Here is a 16,544-nt window from a genome sequence, read left to right on the forward strand (position 1 = left end):
ATTTATTAATGATCCTCGTGAAAATAACAGATTAGTTGAATGTAATTTATTAATGATCCTCGTGAAAATAACAGATTAGTTGAATGTAACTTATTAATGATCCTCGTGAAAATAATAGATTAGTTGAATGTAACTTATTAATGATCCTCGTGACTAATTAGTTTTACAAGTACCACAAATTGCTCATTCCTGACGGGATCAAGTTTGTCAGAAATTATCTGTAATAATAGTGATGCCAATGATTAAGAACTTATTGGTGAATCTGAAGAAAAGATACAATAGTAACTCAACAGACTTGTTGTTATTAACAGTCAACAATACTAAAATAGAGGTAATTTCACAGCCTGAAGAGCCACCCCCCCCCTTAACAAATGGGATATGAAAAAATGAGTGCGTAATGGATTAATCTTCTTGAGTTGCATGAGTTGAAACAATTTATTAAAGTGTTTTGACTGTACAACAGTAAAATAAACAGCATTTGGCTGAAACTACAATACAATTGTTTTATAAATAATGTATTAATACAATTTCTCAACTTCAGCTTGTTCGACTAACTAATTCATCCAACTTTTTATATTTGCATACAAACATTTGTCAGAAGTAGTTTTAGTTTGTCAGTCAGATCTGACCCCCCCCCCGATGTGAATCTTTAGAAGGGTAGTTCTTAATAACAGGACTTTTCCTGCAGGGATTAGTACAGGTTGATTTCTAGGAGTCTATTACAACTGAAAATATTCTGTCGTTCAGCTGGGCTTGAAGCAAACATCGGAATGGATTATTCAGTCAAGGTCATCCCACTGCAGCAAAAATACCCTTCGTATCAAATGTTCCTTCAGCATTAATTTTCCTCCTATTTTTTCTTTTTCATACATATGTACAAGTACTTGTACAATGAAGTTGTGTGACTTTCTCCTGTTACCAAGCTGTGAAATAGATGAACATGTGTAACATGAGTTGAACGTGGTTTCCTGTGTATAAATAGAAGAAGTAACACAATAAAATTTTTTATAACTGTTGGGCCACTCTGTCACTTTGGTAATAATAAATGTCAAGTAATTTTAAAAACTGTACATTCATAATATTAAATAATGCCCTAATCTCACAAAACCTTGTATTGTTTATATCGAGCTAACTATACAAGTATCAAGACAACTTGTGAAAATATAATTTTGAAAGTTTTTTTTTCTCTCTCTTTCTCTGCAAGTTTTGATTCATAACTCGTGTAAATTATTACATGCATACATGAGATACTATATAAACTTTGTTTTTGTCTTGTTAATAAGTGTTCAAAGATAAATGTTATGAGAAACATGTAGGCGATAAAAACCAGTTTTGTAATCAAGAAATCATAAATTTTGCATTTTAATTTTTTGGAAAGTTTTGAGAAATCACTTTCTAAAATAAATGGTAATAAGTGAGATACAAATAATATTTATCTAAAAATAAATCTGTCACAGGGAGAGTTTTGTTTCTGTAAACATGGCAGTAAATGGTTTTGTTCTTTCAGTGGCAGGACTCTATTTATTTCTCAAAAAAAGTTTGATAGGAGTTATTTCTACTCATTTTATTGTTTTATCATTGAATTCCAGGTAACAAATATTTAATTTTGACATTTTTTAATGATGATCTGTGTTCAATAATATAATTTATTCATAACAGACGTATGTACTGAGAACACTTGTAAAGAAAGCATCTTTCTTGGACATTTTTTTTTTTTAATCTATAGAACACAGACAAAATACTGTGAGGCTACTTGTACACCTTCAAACAAACAATGAATAGGTTAAACATGTAAAATGCTCATAAACAAAATCACTGGTGTTTCATTTCAAGGGCTATAATTAGCCAGTGGGAACTCAAACCTGCTGTATATTTACATAAACTACCCATCAATTACTTCTGAAGCTAGAATTTTAACCTTCGTAATGGTGGTTGTGTACAAGCCAAGCTGTACTCTTCCACGATTTGTGTCGTATCTTGCCTCGTGTTTGTAGAATAACTTTTTTTTTTCTTTATTCTGTGACTAATGTTCTTGTATAATTTTTATATTTGTAGAGAAAACTTGGTTATGAATTTTTATTTATATTTTCAGGCCAGCGTTATTGAGAGCAGTATCAGAAACGGGCTTCATCAGTAAATTAAAGTCGTCGGTAAGTTGAAAAACAAAACTTTGTATGCGGAACTGAGAACAAGTGTGAATGATTAAATCTAGTAGAGATGAAACCTTGTTTCTGATTGTCATCAAAAACTTTCATTTCAGGAAGGGAAAATAAAAGTCAACTGTGGTTATGTCCACAGGATAGTTGTTTCTTGTAGAGGACATTTGTAGCAGGACTGTAACGTCTATTTGACCTTGGTAAAACCACGAATTTCCTAATTTTGAAGATACCCAATTGATCTCCTCAGTTAGAAAGGGCTTTAGGCCTTGTTTGAAAATAGTGTGCTTAATTCGAAGTAATTTTTGTGATAATTCATGTAGGAATCAGTAGGCTTAAATGGACCAGTAGAAAGGTCTTTAAAAATGTAATGTAAGTTGTCTAAGTTAGATGGCTTTATGTAGATTTATGTTGTCTTGTATCTTTCTCTCATTAGCTGACATGTATTTTCTTCAGTGTCATATTATGTAATTGAACAAACAATGAAACTGTTCAGTCGTTAACCCTATGTGCAAGGGTTGGGGTTAAAAATGTGCATGTCACGACCTTTTATAGCTGTATGCAAAATTTACTTAAAACAACTTTATCTTCAATATATGTCAGTAAATTTGGCATCAAGATGTAATTTATAATTGAACATTTAATGTTATTAAACTTTTAATTTTTTAGTTCCTAAAAAAAGCAATTTAAATAAATTTCTCAATATTCACATATTTGTTATGCGAGAGGCCTCTTTGATCTGAATTAATTGTTTTCGATTTTCTTTCCAACCACGTATGGTTTTCAGAATGTCCACCAATTAGAAAGACCAACTGCAGATATTGACGAGCCAAAATTTTAATCTCCGACAAAGGTCCACTCTTTCTTTTTGAAATTACCTATTTACTAACATTTACGTATTAGCGATGCTTGTTAATAACCAATAGAAAAGCTATTTTGTGAACTAGATTATTATGAAGTCTTTATGTTAATTCATTTCAGCAAAAGGCACTATTTCCCTAGAAAATTTTATTGGGTGAAACTGAAGGAAATTTTTAAACTTTTTTTTTTATAGGTCACGTAGAAAGTCAGGTAAATTAAAATTTGGGGCATTCTGTTTTATTGTTTTAATATAGTTTGTTTTAAGTTGGATATTTGAAAGCTACAAAAACTACTTTTCAGATGACCAACTTGTGGAGAAAAATTTACAGTTAATGAAAAATTTACTTCTGAGAGCAAGTCCTCAATTTTAAAATTAGTGCTAAATTATGAATTTTTTTATTTATTGATATATATATATTGTTAAGCCTAAGTTTGCAAACTAATATATATATATTATTGATATATATATATATTGTTAAGCCTAAGTTTGCAAACTAATTTCACAAAATATTTGCTTTAAGAAACTGTTTTTGTAGTTATTGATGTTTTCTTTTCTGTGGTTGTGCTTTGTTAAGCCTAAGTTTGCGAACTAATTTCACAAAATATATATATTTTATGACAAAAATAACTAAACTGTAAGAATTAAAAACTTTTTAGATTCCATACAACAAAAAAAACCTTAGACGAAAAGAAATACATTTTTCAACCTGATTAATGTAGTTCTGTATGTAGTTAAATGTCATGTAATATAACCTGAAATTTTGTTTACCCTGAACTATTCTCGCACCTGCTGGAAGATTTATTGCTAATCGTTGTAGTAGGACAAGGTTCAATGAGCAACGAAAAAACAAGGGTAAAATTAAATAAAGAGAGATGTAAATTATTATGAGTCCGAGTCTGTTTTGGATAAATAATTGTAATTTTCTGTTACATTTTAGTCCTCCTATAAAGCAGAAAGGTTAATTTAAATACTTTCTTTTTATTTGTTTTCGTTGTTTACAAGGTTGGTAAAATGGGAGGAGCTTGTATAGTGTTAAGGTAGAATAAACAACAGATGAAATACAGTTTTCCTGAAAGAAAAAAAAACAACAATTCATTTAGGAGGTTCTAGAGGTTTATGCAAATGAAATATGAAAACTGTAAGATGAAAAAAAAAACAAACTTTAATTCATAATTTGAAAATCACTTTCAACTCAGACTAATCAGGCTTAAGTAAATTCAGAGAGAAATCTTTAGTAGAAATACATATTAAATTTATGTAATTTACTTTTTGTGTGTTTATTAAAAGCTTCCTAAAATATGTGATGATATACTAAATAAATCTGGAATCGTAGTAGACAATTCTCCAATAAGGGTTCAGTTCAATAGACTGAACAAACCTGTGCCTATAAGATTAAGAATTAAGATGGTTTTCACAGCTTATTATTTTATTTGATAATTTCAAGTTCTCCTTCAATTTTTAATGATACTGTTTTCTGTATTACAGGGTAGGAATATAGTAATATTTTATGGGTCTCAGACGGGTACAGCAGAAGAATTTGCAGCTAGAATTGCCAAGGACGCAGGTCGATATGGCATGAAAGCCATGGTATCCGATCCAGAAGAATGTGAGATGGTTAGTAACTACACTTGTAGTTTTACAAAAAGTATGAGTGTTTAATTAAATAGTTTGTTGGGATTAAACTGTACTTGTAGTTCATGAAGCACTTTTTAAGAAAATATTTTTTTTATCTTTTGCAATTAAAAAATCCACAATCCAAATTTTAGCAGTGTTGCTTTATCTCACTGAAGCTTGATTCTCTATTTTACTGTCTTTTAAAAAAATTGTTCTAGTGTTGTTGATATATTTTCCTCAAGTTTACTGTGTAATTTGAGCAGAACAGTGTTTATTTTTGTTTTCTTTTCTGTGGTTGTGCTTTGTTAAGCCTAAGTTTGCAAACTAATTTCACAAAATATTTGCTTTAAAAAACTGTTTTTGTAGTTATTGATGTTTTTGAAAATGAAAATTCTGATTTTGCTAATGTAGTTTTGTTTGTAGTAGCTGATGACTTAATGTTCTTGAGCAGCTTGGAGCAGTAAATTAAGTCATCAGCTTGGAGCAGTAAACTCAAGAACATTAAGTCATCAGCTTGGAGCAGTAAACTCAAGAACATTAAGTCATTGTTCTTGAGCTTGCTGCTCCAAGCTGATGACTTAATGTATTTGTCTTGATGTTACATGAAGCAGATGGATCAGTTGGTTCATGCTTGTGTATATATCAAGTATTTGTCTTGATGTTACATGAGGTAGATGGATCAGTTGGTTCATGCTTGTGTATATATCAAGTATTTGTCTTGATGTTACATGAAGTAGATGGATCAGTTGGTTCATGCTTGTGTATATATATATCAAGTATTTGTCTTGATGTTACATGAGGTAGATGGATCAGTTGGTTCATGCTGGTGTATGTGTCAAGTCAAGATATTATATAAAATAAATAGATGAGGGGTTTCATGCTACTATGTCTGATGAGGTGATACATACAGGAAAGAATAATAAATGCATTATTAAATCCTGAGTTATAATTTGTAAACAGTCCATTTGTTGAGAAATGTGATTAACAGTTGTACTGTTTCTCAGAAGTGCAGCATTGTTACAAAACAAACAATTTATAAGAGCTACTAATCAAGTAATTTGATTAAAATGAAATTACCTAAATTGTGAGTAAAAACTCAGTAACTTGTTGCTTATTATTTAATTTCAGTTTCTCTTCTGAATAATTAACCTAGTTCACCCATAACATAGTTTCATGTTCGGCTGTCCATAACACGGTCTCTTGTTTATAACGGTCTCTTGTTTATAACACAGTCTCTTGTTTATAACACAGTCTCTTGTTTATAACGGTCTCTTGTTTATAACACAGTCTCTTGTTTATAACACAGTCTCTTGTTTATAACACAGTCTCTTGTTTATAACACAGACTCATGTTTGGCTGTCCATTACACAGTCTCATGTTTATAACACAGTCTCATGTTTGGCTGTCCATAACACAGTCTCATGGTCGGCTGTCCATAACACAGTCTCATGTTCGGCTGTCCATAACACAGTCTCATGTTCGGCTGTCCATAACACAGTCTCATGTTCGGCTGTCCATAACACAGTCTCATGGTCGGCTGTCCATAACACAGTCTCATGGTCGGCTGTCCATAACACAGTCTCATGGTCGGCTGTCCATAACACAGTCTCATGGTCGGCTGTCCATAACACAGTCTCATGTTTGGCTGTCCATAACACAGTCTCATGTTTGGCTGTTTATAACACAGTCTCATGTTTGGCTGTCCATAACACAGTCTCATGTTCAGCTGTCCATATGTTTAAAGGAACCATTTACAGATTATTTTAAATTTACTTAGACCTGAAAATGAGACAGTCACAGGAGAAGGAGACTTCTAAGTCTTCGGAAAAAGCCAAAATTAAACACCAAGGAAAGAGCTACTAGCTTTTACTCACAATTTAGTTTCATTCTCTAGTTGTATAAGTAACTTTTACTTTGTTTTTTGTTAATGCAATAAGAAAAAAACAAAATTATTCGATATTGACTGAAAAGTAGTGTACGTGAGATTAAAATTCATTGTGTGAGTATACAATCTGGTGTGATCATAAATTTAGTCAGCTGTTATTAGGGTATTATCCACATGTGCACGTTTAGATTGTTTAGTATCTTTAATTCTTTGAACCTACTTGTTTTGTAGAAGGAGTGCTCCTGCAACCACTACAGATACAATACTCAAATCTTGGTGCATAACAAGTGGTTGATACTCTCCGATATGTATTCAATTGTTTCTTATGTAATATTTTTCTACCTGCAGGAGGAATTGACAAAACTTTCAGAAATTGACCGGTCATTAGCAGTATTTTGTATGGCTACTTATGGAGAAGGAGATCCTACGGATAATGCTCAAGAGTTCTATCAGTGGCTTCAAGAGGGAGCTGCTGAACTCGCAGGTCTCCGTTATGCTGTAAGTTATGCGAATATAAGTTTAAAATTGCTTTATCGTTGCCACAATTATCACTCTATTTATTACTCCCTCCTCTCTCTCTCTCACACAAATGTATTAGCATTGAAATCAGCAAATCACATGTGAAAAATAGAATATTATAAATAGCCCCCTCCCCCCGCAGTTTGCAATGCCCCCCAGAGGAATTAATGAGGGGCAATACAGTTGTGGGCTGGAATTTTATTCATGATGGATGTTTGCTTTCCAGTACAAGCTTTTGAACATTAACATTTAATGTGTAGATAATTCAATTAATATCACTTGCAATAGAAAACGGTTAAAATTTAAATGATCTGATACATTTGGTTCCTTTACGTACTCACCCGTTCTTCCGTATAAATGTGTTTAAATGATCTGATACATTTTGTTCCTTTATGTACTCGCCCGTTCTTCCGTATAAATGTGTTTAGATGATCTGATACATTTGGTTCCTTTACGTACTCACCTGTTATTCCGTATAAATGTGTTTAAATGATCTGATACATTTGGTTCCTTTACGTACTCACCCGTTTTTCCGACTAAATGTGCAAAATATTTTGATTTTTGGATTAATTCTTTTTTTATTAACATGATTTATTGAAAATGTATACTTTTGTTTCAATAGTTTGTTTTAAAATATACCGTGCATTCCTAGTTATCCCTTATTTGTTTTGTTTTTTTCTTAACCAATTAATAGTTTCACTTTTGACAGTTTAAAAACATTTAGAGAGTAGCAAATAAACATGGAGCCCATGTAACTTTCAGAAGCTTGAGTATTTAAAAAAAAAACTTGGTTTGTATCGTTCGACTTTTACTTAAGTTTCATTTTTTATACTTTGTTAAGTTTACACTTAGCTTCACATTATTTTTAAATCACTGAAATGAAAACGAAGATTAATTATCATACTTCTGTTATTTTTGCATAGTTTCACACGTATATATCGTATTTAATTACTATTATATAGGCACTGAAGCCTTAGTTATTCCACCATGACACATTTTACGATTGGTTGTAAAAAAAAAAGTATCTTTCCAAGAAGAATACTGAAATGTCAGTTATGGAAAAATTATATATAGGGCTAGCTTTAAACAAAATATACAATTTTTTTTTTAAGATTTATTTTAAAACAAAGTTTTTTTAAAAATCTTGCAGATTTATTAATTTTAAAATTCATCTGAATTTTAAGTTTCACTTGTTCCTTTCTTTGAGGTTTTTGGTCTTGGCAATAAAACTTATGAACATTATAATGCCATGGGGATATTTGTCGATAAAAAACTGGAAGAAATGGGAGCAACTAGAATTTGTGAACCAGGAATGGGTGATGATGATGCCAAGTAAGTTAGTCTAAATTACAAGAAAGTTAATTCATCTTTGACAAAAGTCTGTATAATGAATTAAAAAAAAAATCCACTATTTGTTTTACTGGTTGTCTAACTCTCTAAGGAATTTAATTAGATTATTCCTTCGTTAGCCTTTAACCGAGATGACCGGAACATTAACGTCAATTAAACATGACCGTGCTACATATCTCGTATTCTTGAGATGATTTGATGTGACGTTAGCTCCAAGTGTGATGATTAGATAGTTGGAAAGAGTAAATAAAATGAATTTTTTTGAATAACAAATGTATTTGATGAAGGGTATATCTGTTTATTGAATTAAATCACATGCTTTAAAAGTTTCATTACTTAGCTTAAAACTTTAGCTACCTGGATAGGGTTTTGTCAGTGCATTCAGATGGTGTTTGAGGCTGTCAGCACTCGGTTTAATGACCTTTTAATTTTCTATTTGTGATTGTTAAGGTCACATTTAGGTAGACGTGTGTATGTATCAGACCATCTTCTGTAATGCAATTGTAGAAATTATGCGTGTTCCAATACCTCTCACTTTATATTCTTTTGACCCCCCCCCCCAAAATATTAATAGTGGGTCTAAGTGGATTTCTGGGGAAGTATAGATTCAGACCTGCTGAATATCTTTAATTGACAAACCTGAGAATTAGTTTATTCAAATGATTTGTCACACAGCTGAGTTGGTTTCTGCTAATGTGAAATGTCAGGATTTGAGTCTTGATTTCAAAATTATATGAACTAAGACCATGTATGTTACTGGGTGACATCTCTAGTGTGGTATGGGTGTGAGTGTCAGTCAAAAACCTGTCAGTATTGGTTTTGTAAATTCAAAGATTATGCACTGGTAATATTTTGTATCGGTTGTGCGATTACAATTAGGTGATTTTTATGCTTAAAGTTAAATGAAATTCAGTTACTTAACCTATTTTATAATTTATAATTTTATATATATATATATTTTTTTAATTTATGATTTTAATCCTGAAAAATTGTAGCTCAGACTCAAAGGCAGTTTCTCTTTATGTTATTAGCATTGAAGAAGACTTTATTACATGGAAGGATAAGTTTTGGGCATCAGTTTGTGAGTACTTCAACATCGAGAAATCTGGTGAAGATATTAGCGTACGCCAATACCAACTTATCGTTCATACTGATCTTCCAGAAAATAAAATCTTTACGGGAGAAGTGGCTCGTTTGAATTCCTTCAAAACTCAAAAGCCGTATGTTGAGTAGATACATTTTAAATTTATCTAATACACAAACAGTTTGCACGTACGGAAGATAAAGAAAAGATAATCATGAAGCTAAAAGTTATTGAGTACTTTTGCTATTTTTTTTATGGTGAAGTGTTATATTTAAAATAATAAATACAACGTTTGGCTATAGATTGTTTATAGGCTTATGGTTTTTTTTGTCAGAATATTAGCTCCTAATTCACCACATCATATTTTTGTTTAGTTTGACTTGCCGATAATTCTTAGGTAGATTAGTAGCCACATTGGATATATATTCAGGTTTAGAGTACATGAATAGAATGTCGATAATGTTGAGTTGCTCAATTTTGCGGTGTTTGCGATATTACCTAATCTTTGAGCTAAAGCGAAAATTTTGGCTTTTTGTTTCACCCAAGTGTTCTTGGATGTATTTCTGAATTACATCAACTCCAAAGAATTAATATAATCAATATTGTTTAACTAGAGAAGCAACTACACAGGGAATTATTATGCAGATCAGGATATCGCTAATATTACGCACATTATCAAGTGGATTTACATGGTATTGGAAAGTGCATTAGGTTTAATAATGACGACGTGTGAGAAAGATCCAGAAGCAGCAGTGACATGCTTGTTATGAGTAGAGAATGACAGTAATTGGATGAAGGGAAAGAGAATATTTTTTTCTTATTAATTTTTTTTTCATTCACTGCCGATGCGGCATGGCTTCATGAGTAAATCTTTGACTAAAAAGTGTGTAACTGTCTCAGCTAAGTAGATGCAGATTGAATTCCAAGCTACTAGTGCAAGGATAAGTATGAACAAGTACAAGTATCTGTGTATATATACACTAAGTATATGCTAGCTGTGGTCGCATTGCAAGGGCTCGGTATAGTGTTCGATACTGCACTCTGCGTGCTTATTACTCTTGGAGTTGCATCCCTCAGTGGTGAATAATAATGAATTCAGTTTATTTTGAAAGCCATTTTAAAACAGATCTTACATTTTGAAAGCGTATGCATAGTGTTTATAGTTAAGCACAAAGCTACACAATGTTGTGCTCATCATGGGAATCAAAAACCAGTTTTTTAGCATTGTAAGCGTCTTCAGACTTACCGCCGAGCCACTCGGTGCTAGCAAACTGAAATTTGCTCTTCGCATTCACCCATTGTGTTTGTAATACTAGACAAGAAGTGCTGGGGGTAAAGACAATTTTGGAATTTTCTGGAAAACTGGTTGATATCTTGCAGTCCAGTTCTAGAGGTGCATAATGTTCAGGATAAAACAAATCATATCACATTTCTAATATAGAAGAAGAGTTATAAATGAGTATATTTTATGCATTATGAGCCAATTATGTAAACAGAAAACGCTACGGAAGTTTTGTTTTTTTCCCCTTTTATTTTTGGTATAAAACTACCATTTTCTATTTTTTTTTTAGATATTTATTTTTTTACGATTCCCATTAAGAAAGGTAAGGAATAAATATATTTTTTTATTTAGCCCCTTCGATGCAAAGAACCCTTACCTGGCACCAGTCAAGATCAACAGGGAACTGTACAAGGGCTCCAGATCTTGTATGCATGTTGAATTAAACATAGCTAATTCAAAAATAAGGTAAAAGCTTGTTTTCATAGAATACTTTTTTCAAGCTCTTTATTTCTGCATCATTCATCAAAATGTACACAAAGGTGATTTTTAGGAATTATCTCATTTAATACTTGTTTCCATCTGAAGAAGAAAGGACCACCTTTTTTTAGAGTGCGTGGGTTATAGGGTATCATATCTTTATGTAAATACTGGGCACATTTCAACCAAAATAAATTTGTAAATTGTTGGTGAAAGATTAAATTAATATTTTTAGTAATTTTGTTTAATATTTATCTCTTCTCTCATGTTGCAAACTTAATTCTGTTAAGCCTAACTAATTTTGAAGGGCGTCTAGAATCTTCTATAGGGGTATACTGGATTTCTAGTGTTATTTTTGTAGAATTGTATTTACATAAGTTAATCACGACTGTTTGTTCGATTTGTTTCATGAAAAAAGTCGGTTTTGTGTAGAAGCTAATCCACCAAGATCATATTCACTCTTCTAGGTATGAATCTGGAGACCATGTTGCTGTTTATCCAACAAATAACCCTAAACTTGTGGAGCAGTTAGGAAAGTTGCTTAATGTTGATTTGGACACTGTTATCTCCCTTAAAAACCTTGATGGTAAGTTATATCCTGAATTTCTCTACTGTGAGATTTGGCTAATCCTATTGGATGAATTGTGTAGTAACGTTTTTTCTTCTAAAGTTATGCCTTTGAGATTCTTGTTCTTTTGACTAACATTACATCTTTGAGGAATATATACAGAAACTTGAGCAATCTCAAAAAGTGTTCTCTCTTTTTTTCTTCTTCTTCTTCTTTCATCAGGAGCTCTGAATGAAGAGAAAACTACTCTTTCAATACATTTTCAATCCTATGGGTTATTTCATAACTTTTATAATCACTGTGTTCTAATCTCATTGTGTTATCTTACTCCAGCATTACGCAGCAGTTATGCTGACTCCAGTAAACATCTTGCTCCAGCATTATGCAGCAGTGATGCTGACCCCAGTAAACATCTTGTTCCAGAATTACGCAGCAGTGATGCTGACCCCAGTAAACATCTTGCTCCAGCATTACGAAGCAGTGATGCTGACCCCAGTAAACATCTTGCTCCAGCATTACGCAGCAGTGATGCTGACCCCAGTAAACATCTTGCTCCAGCATTACGCAGCAGTGATGCTGACCCCAGTAAACATCTTGCTCCAGCATTACGCAGCAGTGATTTTAACCCCAGTAAACATCTTGCTCCAGCATTACGCAGCAGTGATTTTAACCCCAGTAAACATCTTGCTCCAGCATTACGCAGCAGTGATGCTAACCTCTGTCAATAAGAGTTCAAGATATTTACCAGAGTGTCTATGAAAAAAATAAATAAAAAATGTCTTCAGGCTGTTTGATTTTGTGCTTTTCACATAGATTTCTTCAGATGGCTTCCTTAAAATCAATAATTTTTAGCAATTAATTAACTCAATAAATTTTTAGCAATTAAAATAGAATCCATCAGTGTTTTTTGTTTAATTTCTTTCAGAAGTTACTAATGGACGAAAATAACCATTACATTTTAAACATTAAATATGTCTGTTTCTTTTCATTAGAAGGAAATATCGCCTGTTCCAACTAAGTTGGTTGATGTTTCAGATCTTGCCATTTTCATGCTACTTGTTTTGAAATTATCTGTTCCTTTTGTTAACTATTTATGGAAGTTCAGAGAGCTCTTCATCTCGGTTTTAATTCAACTTACTTCGTCATCGCTGATTAATAAAGGGAATTAAAGAAAAGTTACCGAGTCTCGAAGATAATCATTTTGTTCTCTCTTGCTAGAGGATAGCAGCAAAAAGTATCCTTTCCCTTGCCCCTGCAGTTACCGTACAGCTTTACTACATTACATCGACATCACCAGCCCACCGCGTACGCACGTCTTAAAGGAAATTGCAGAATACACAACAGATGAAGAAGAAAAACAAAAGTTAAAGTTAATGGGCTCCTCTTCAGAAGATGGAAAAGTAAGTATATTGTAATTAGTTTTCTAAGTTGCTATTATAAATAGCTTCTCAATGTCTGTCATATCCAGTCGACTTTAATAGTCGTGGTACTAAATGAAAGGCATTTTCGATAGTGTACGTAGCAGATATATTGTGGTTGATGTGTTATTATACAGAAGATGGAAAAGTAAGTATATTGTAATTAGTTTTCTAAGTTGCTATTATAAACAGCTTCTCAATGTCTGTCATATACAGTCGAATTTAATAGTCGTGGTACTAAATGAAAGGCATCGTCGATAGTGTACGTAGCAGATATATTGTGGTTGATGTGTTATTATACAGAAGATGGAAAAGTAAGTATATTGTAATTAGTTTTCTAAGTTGCTATTATAAATAGCTTCTCAATCACTACTATGTCTGTCGTATCCAGTCGACTTTAATAGTCGTGGTACTAAATGAAACGCCTTGTCGGTAGTGTACATGATTTTTGGTTAACTTGGTAACAGATATACTGTTATACATAATTTTTCATTAAAAGTGATTTATTTAAATCTTTTTTAGGTAGAATGGTTTGTCTCAATGTGGGTGAGGAACTAAAAAACTTGTGTAGTACACTTTGTTTTTTTTTCCAGTACACAAACATAGTACGGTAATGGTTACGTTGGGAAATCAACTAGATGCATGTAGGTGGCGGTACAATAAATTATAGAGGTGACAGTGGGTTTTATTACAGTTGCTGCTACTCGCTACAGCAAATTTGGAACTAAATTCTTCTCGCTCAATACATATTTGCACATCATTTTATAAATGGTCCTTTTCAGGAACTCCACATCGTCCGACACCATTCTCTTCAGCAAATCTTCAAAAGTAACAGAGTTTTTTTATCTTTACAAACACGTTTGTTTCTTTATGCTTTGTTTCAACAAATATTTTATGAGTTTGTATTAACAGTTTCTATTTCCAAACATTCATTAGCCAATAGTGTTGATAGACGCACAGAAATAAATTATAAATAGGTTACTTAAAAAAAAAAATACTTTACTAACATGCACAGTACTTTTATTGGGTTTAAACACTATGCATCTTTAACTCGTAAGCATATAAAAGTAAACAAAAAAGGTTAAAATGTTCATAGATTACTGTTTTTTTTTTACTTGTAGATTGGAGAGAGACTAGTAGTTAAATTTACATATTTATATCTCCTCTACATTAGTATATTATATTTATTTCTAGAATTTGTACCTGGAATGGGTAGTCCATAACTGTCGTAGTATCATCCATATTTTGGAGGACCTATCGACGGCTAGACCACCACTTGATCATTTGTTGGAGTTGCTACCAAAACTCCAGGCTCGCTACTATTCTATTTCTTCTTCGCCAAAGGTAACCAAGGATTTTGTGATTCCTCTAGAACTGTGTAATTAGTTTTATAATTTAATCTTCATCACATATTTACCTAATTTGCTTATACAGATGGTTTCTCGACCACTACTACGTCTGTTTGTATCCCAGCTGGCCCGAAGAGCCCCGGTATTGGATGGACTTTTCTTGTTCCTTAAAATTTGAGTCTGATCAAAGAAGATCCAAACAAACCTTTGACATATCCTACAGACATCTTAAAATGCTGTTGAACACAAAGTTACAAAAAGAAACCTAACCTATTAAACGTACCCTACACTGTTATCTAGTTGCAGCATATTTGTGTGTCAAAAATGAATAACGTAGACTTTGTGTTTGCTTTATTGGTATTTAAAAAAAATGATGCTAATACTCGATGATGATGTCAAAATGTTTTACTTCACTGTTCAGCAGCTCGTGTAAAAACAATTTTTTTATGATAGTGTAATTTTTTCACTGCCGATGCGGCATGGCTTCGTGAGTAAATCATCGACTAAAAAAATATCTGTCTCAGCTAAGTAGATGCAGATTGAATTCCTTCCTTCAAGCCACTTGTGCTAGGATAAGTATTAATAAGTACAAGTATCTGTGTATATATTGTAAAATTTGTGATGTATACATACATGCGCATGTGTGTGTGTGTGTGTGTGTGTGTGTTTATATAAATGGTAGATCAGTTAATCAAAAACAAATCAACTTTCTGTGATCATTTTCCAGCAACACCATGTATTGTAACTACCTAGATTGTAAATTATAAGTGATTTTTATTTATCCGAGGTTTTCATGATGTTTTTGCTTAGATGTATCCAGACTCCATCCACCTCACAGCAGTGTTAATAGAATATGACACACCTACTGGAAGGATAAACCACGGCGTTGCTACCAGTTGGTTAAAAACTAAGACGGTAGACAACGGTAACTGTCCAACTGTACCGATTTATGTTCGACGATCCCAGTTTCGTCTTCCAAGTAAGCCTCAAACACCAGTGATAATGATTGGTCCAGGTACAGGACTTGCTCCTTTCCGTGGTTTTATTCAGGAGAGACATTGCCAGAAGAAAGAAGGTTGGCTAATATTCATTATTATTATTATTATTATTATTACAAGTCGGAGTTTTTGGCATTTGTTTTCCCATAACTAACTTTAATAAATTTCATCTGAACTATTTCATTTTTTTCATTAAACTTCATTGGATTCTTTGAAATAATTTTGAGCTGGTAAAAAATTTTGATAATGAACTTTTTAAATGCTAAAACTGTAAGCAGTTATTAAATGTTTTTGTGTTGTTTTTTTTTTAATATGAAGTTGCATGTTTTTTTTTACCCTTGAATAAATAGCTGTTAAGGTGTTACATTGTAGCCTATTTGTTTTAGAGATAAAATAGCACACGATAAATATTTGTGAAGGTCTTGAATGTTTAAAATCTTCGTGTGTTCAATAGATTCGTCTTTACATTTTAAATTTTTTTCCTCCACCCCATTTCTGTACATTATAGGGGATCATTGTGTGAAATTAAGAAGTAAAAAGAATGTGTCCCAGGTTTGGGGAATACACAAAGATAACATTAAAAAATGGTATGATACAATATTAGCTTATTATGAGAGTACACAGTTGACACAAGTCTTAGCGGTCTCAACTCTTGTATCAGATAAGCATTAATATCAAAGTTAATCTGAGAAAGGTCTTGTGGAAAATTTTGATATAAAACGTGGTCTCTGAGTTGTATAAATGTTGAAAGTGGTTTAGAAAGTTGAAGTTTAGAAAGTATAAATGTTGAAAGTGGTTTAGAAAGTTGAAGTTTAGAAAGTATAAATGTTGAAAGTGGTTTAGAAAGTATAAATGTTGAAAGTGGTTTAGAAAGTATAAATGTTGAAAGTGGTTTAGAAAGTATAAATGTTGAAAGTGGTTTAGAAAGTATAAATGTTGAAAGTATAAGTGAACTTTCTAAACCACTTTCAAGGAAGTTTAG

General features: G+C 32.3%; 1 protein-coding gene across 1 annotated transcript in view; it reads left to right on the forward strand.

Annotated features, from left to right (window-relative positions):
• The window catches only part of LOC106465045 (NADPH--cytochrome P450 reductase-like), a 38,740-nt gene that overhangs the window by 18,680 nt on the left and 3,516 nt on the right, over positions 1 to 16,544 (forward strand). The window contains exons 3-12 of the mRNA XM_013925235.2: positions 2,093 to 2,150; positions 4,504 to 4,632; positions 6,866 to 7,015; positions 8,244 to 8,368; positions 9,418 to 9,606; positions 11,104 to 11,217; positions 11,697 to 11,815; positions 13,016 to 13,197; positions 14,410 to 14,559; positions 15,375 to 15,639. Of these exons, the coding sequence (XP_013780689.1) occupies positions 2,093 to 2,150; positions 4,504 to 4,632; positions 6,866 to 7,015; positions 8,244 to 8,368; positions 9,418 to 9,606; positions 11,104 to 11,217; positions 11,697 to 11,815; positions 13,016 to 13,197; positions 14,410 to 14,559; positions 15,375 to 15,639 (1,481 nt within the window). The remainder of the gene's footprint in view (positions 1 to 2,092; positions 2,151 to 4,503; positions 4,633 to 6,865; positions 7,016 to 8,243; positions 8,369 to 9,417; positions 9,607 to 11,103; positions 11,218 to 11,696; positions 11,816 to 13,015; positions 13,198 to 14,409; positions 14,560 to 15,374; positions 15,640 to 16,544) is intronic.

The sequence above is a fragment of the Limulus polyphemus genome, unplaced genomic scaffold (genome assembly GCF_000517525.1).
Source record: "Limulus polyphemus unplaced genomic scaffold, Limulus_polyphemus-2.1.2 Scaffold1817, whole genome shotgun sequence".
Taxonomy (NCBI): Eukaryota; Metazoa; Arthropoda; class Merostomata; order Xiphosura; family Limulidae; genus Limulus; species Limulus polyphemus.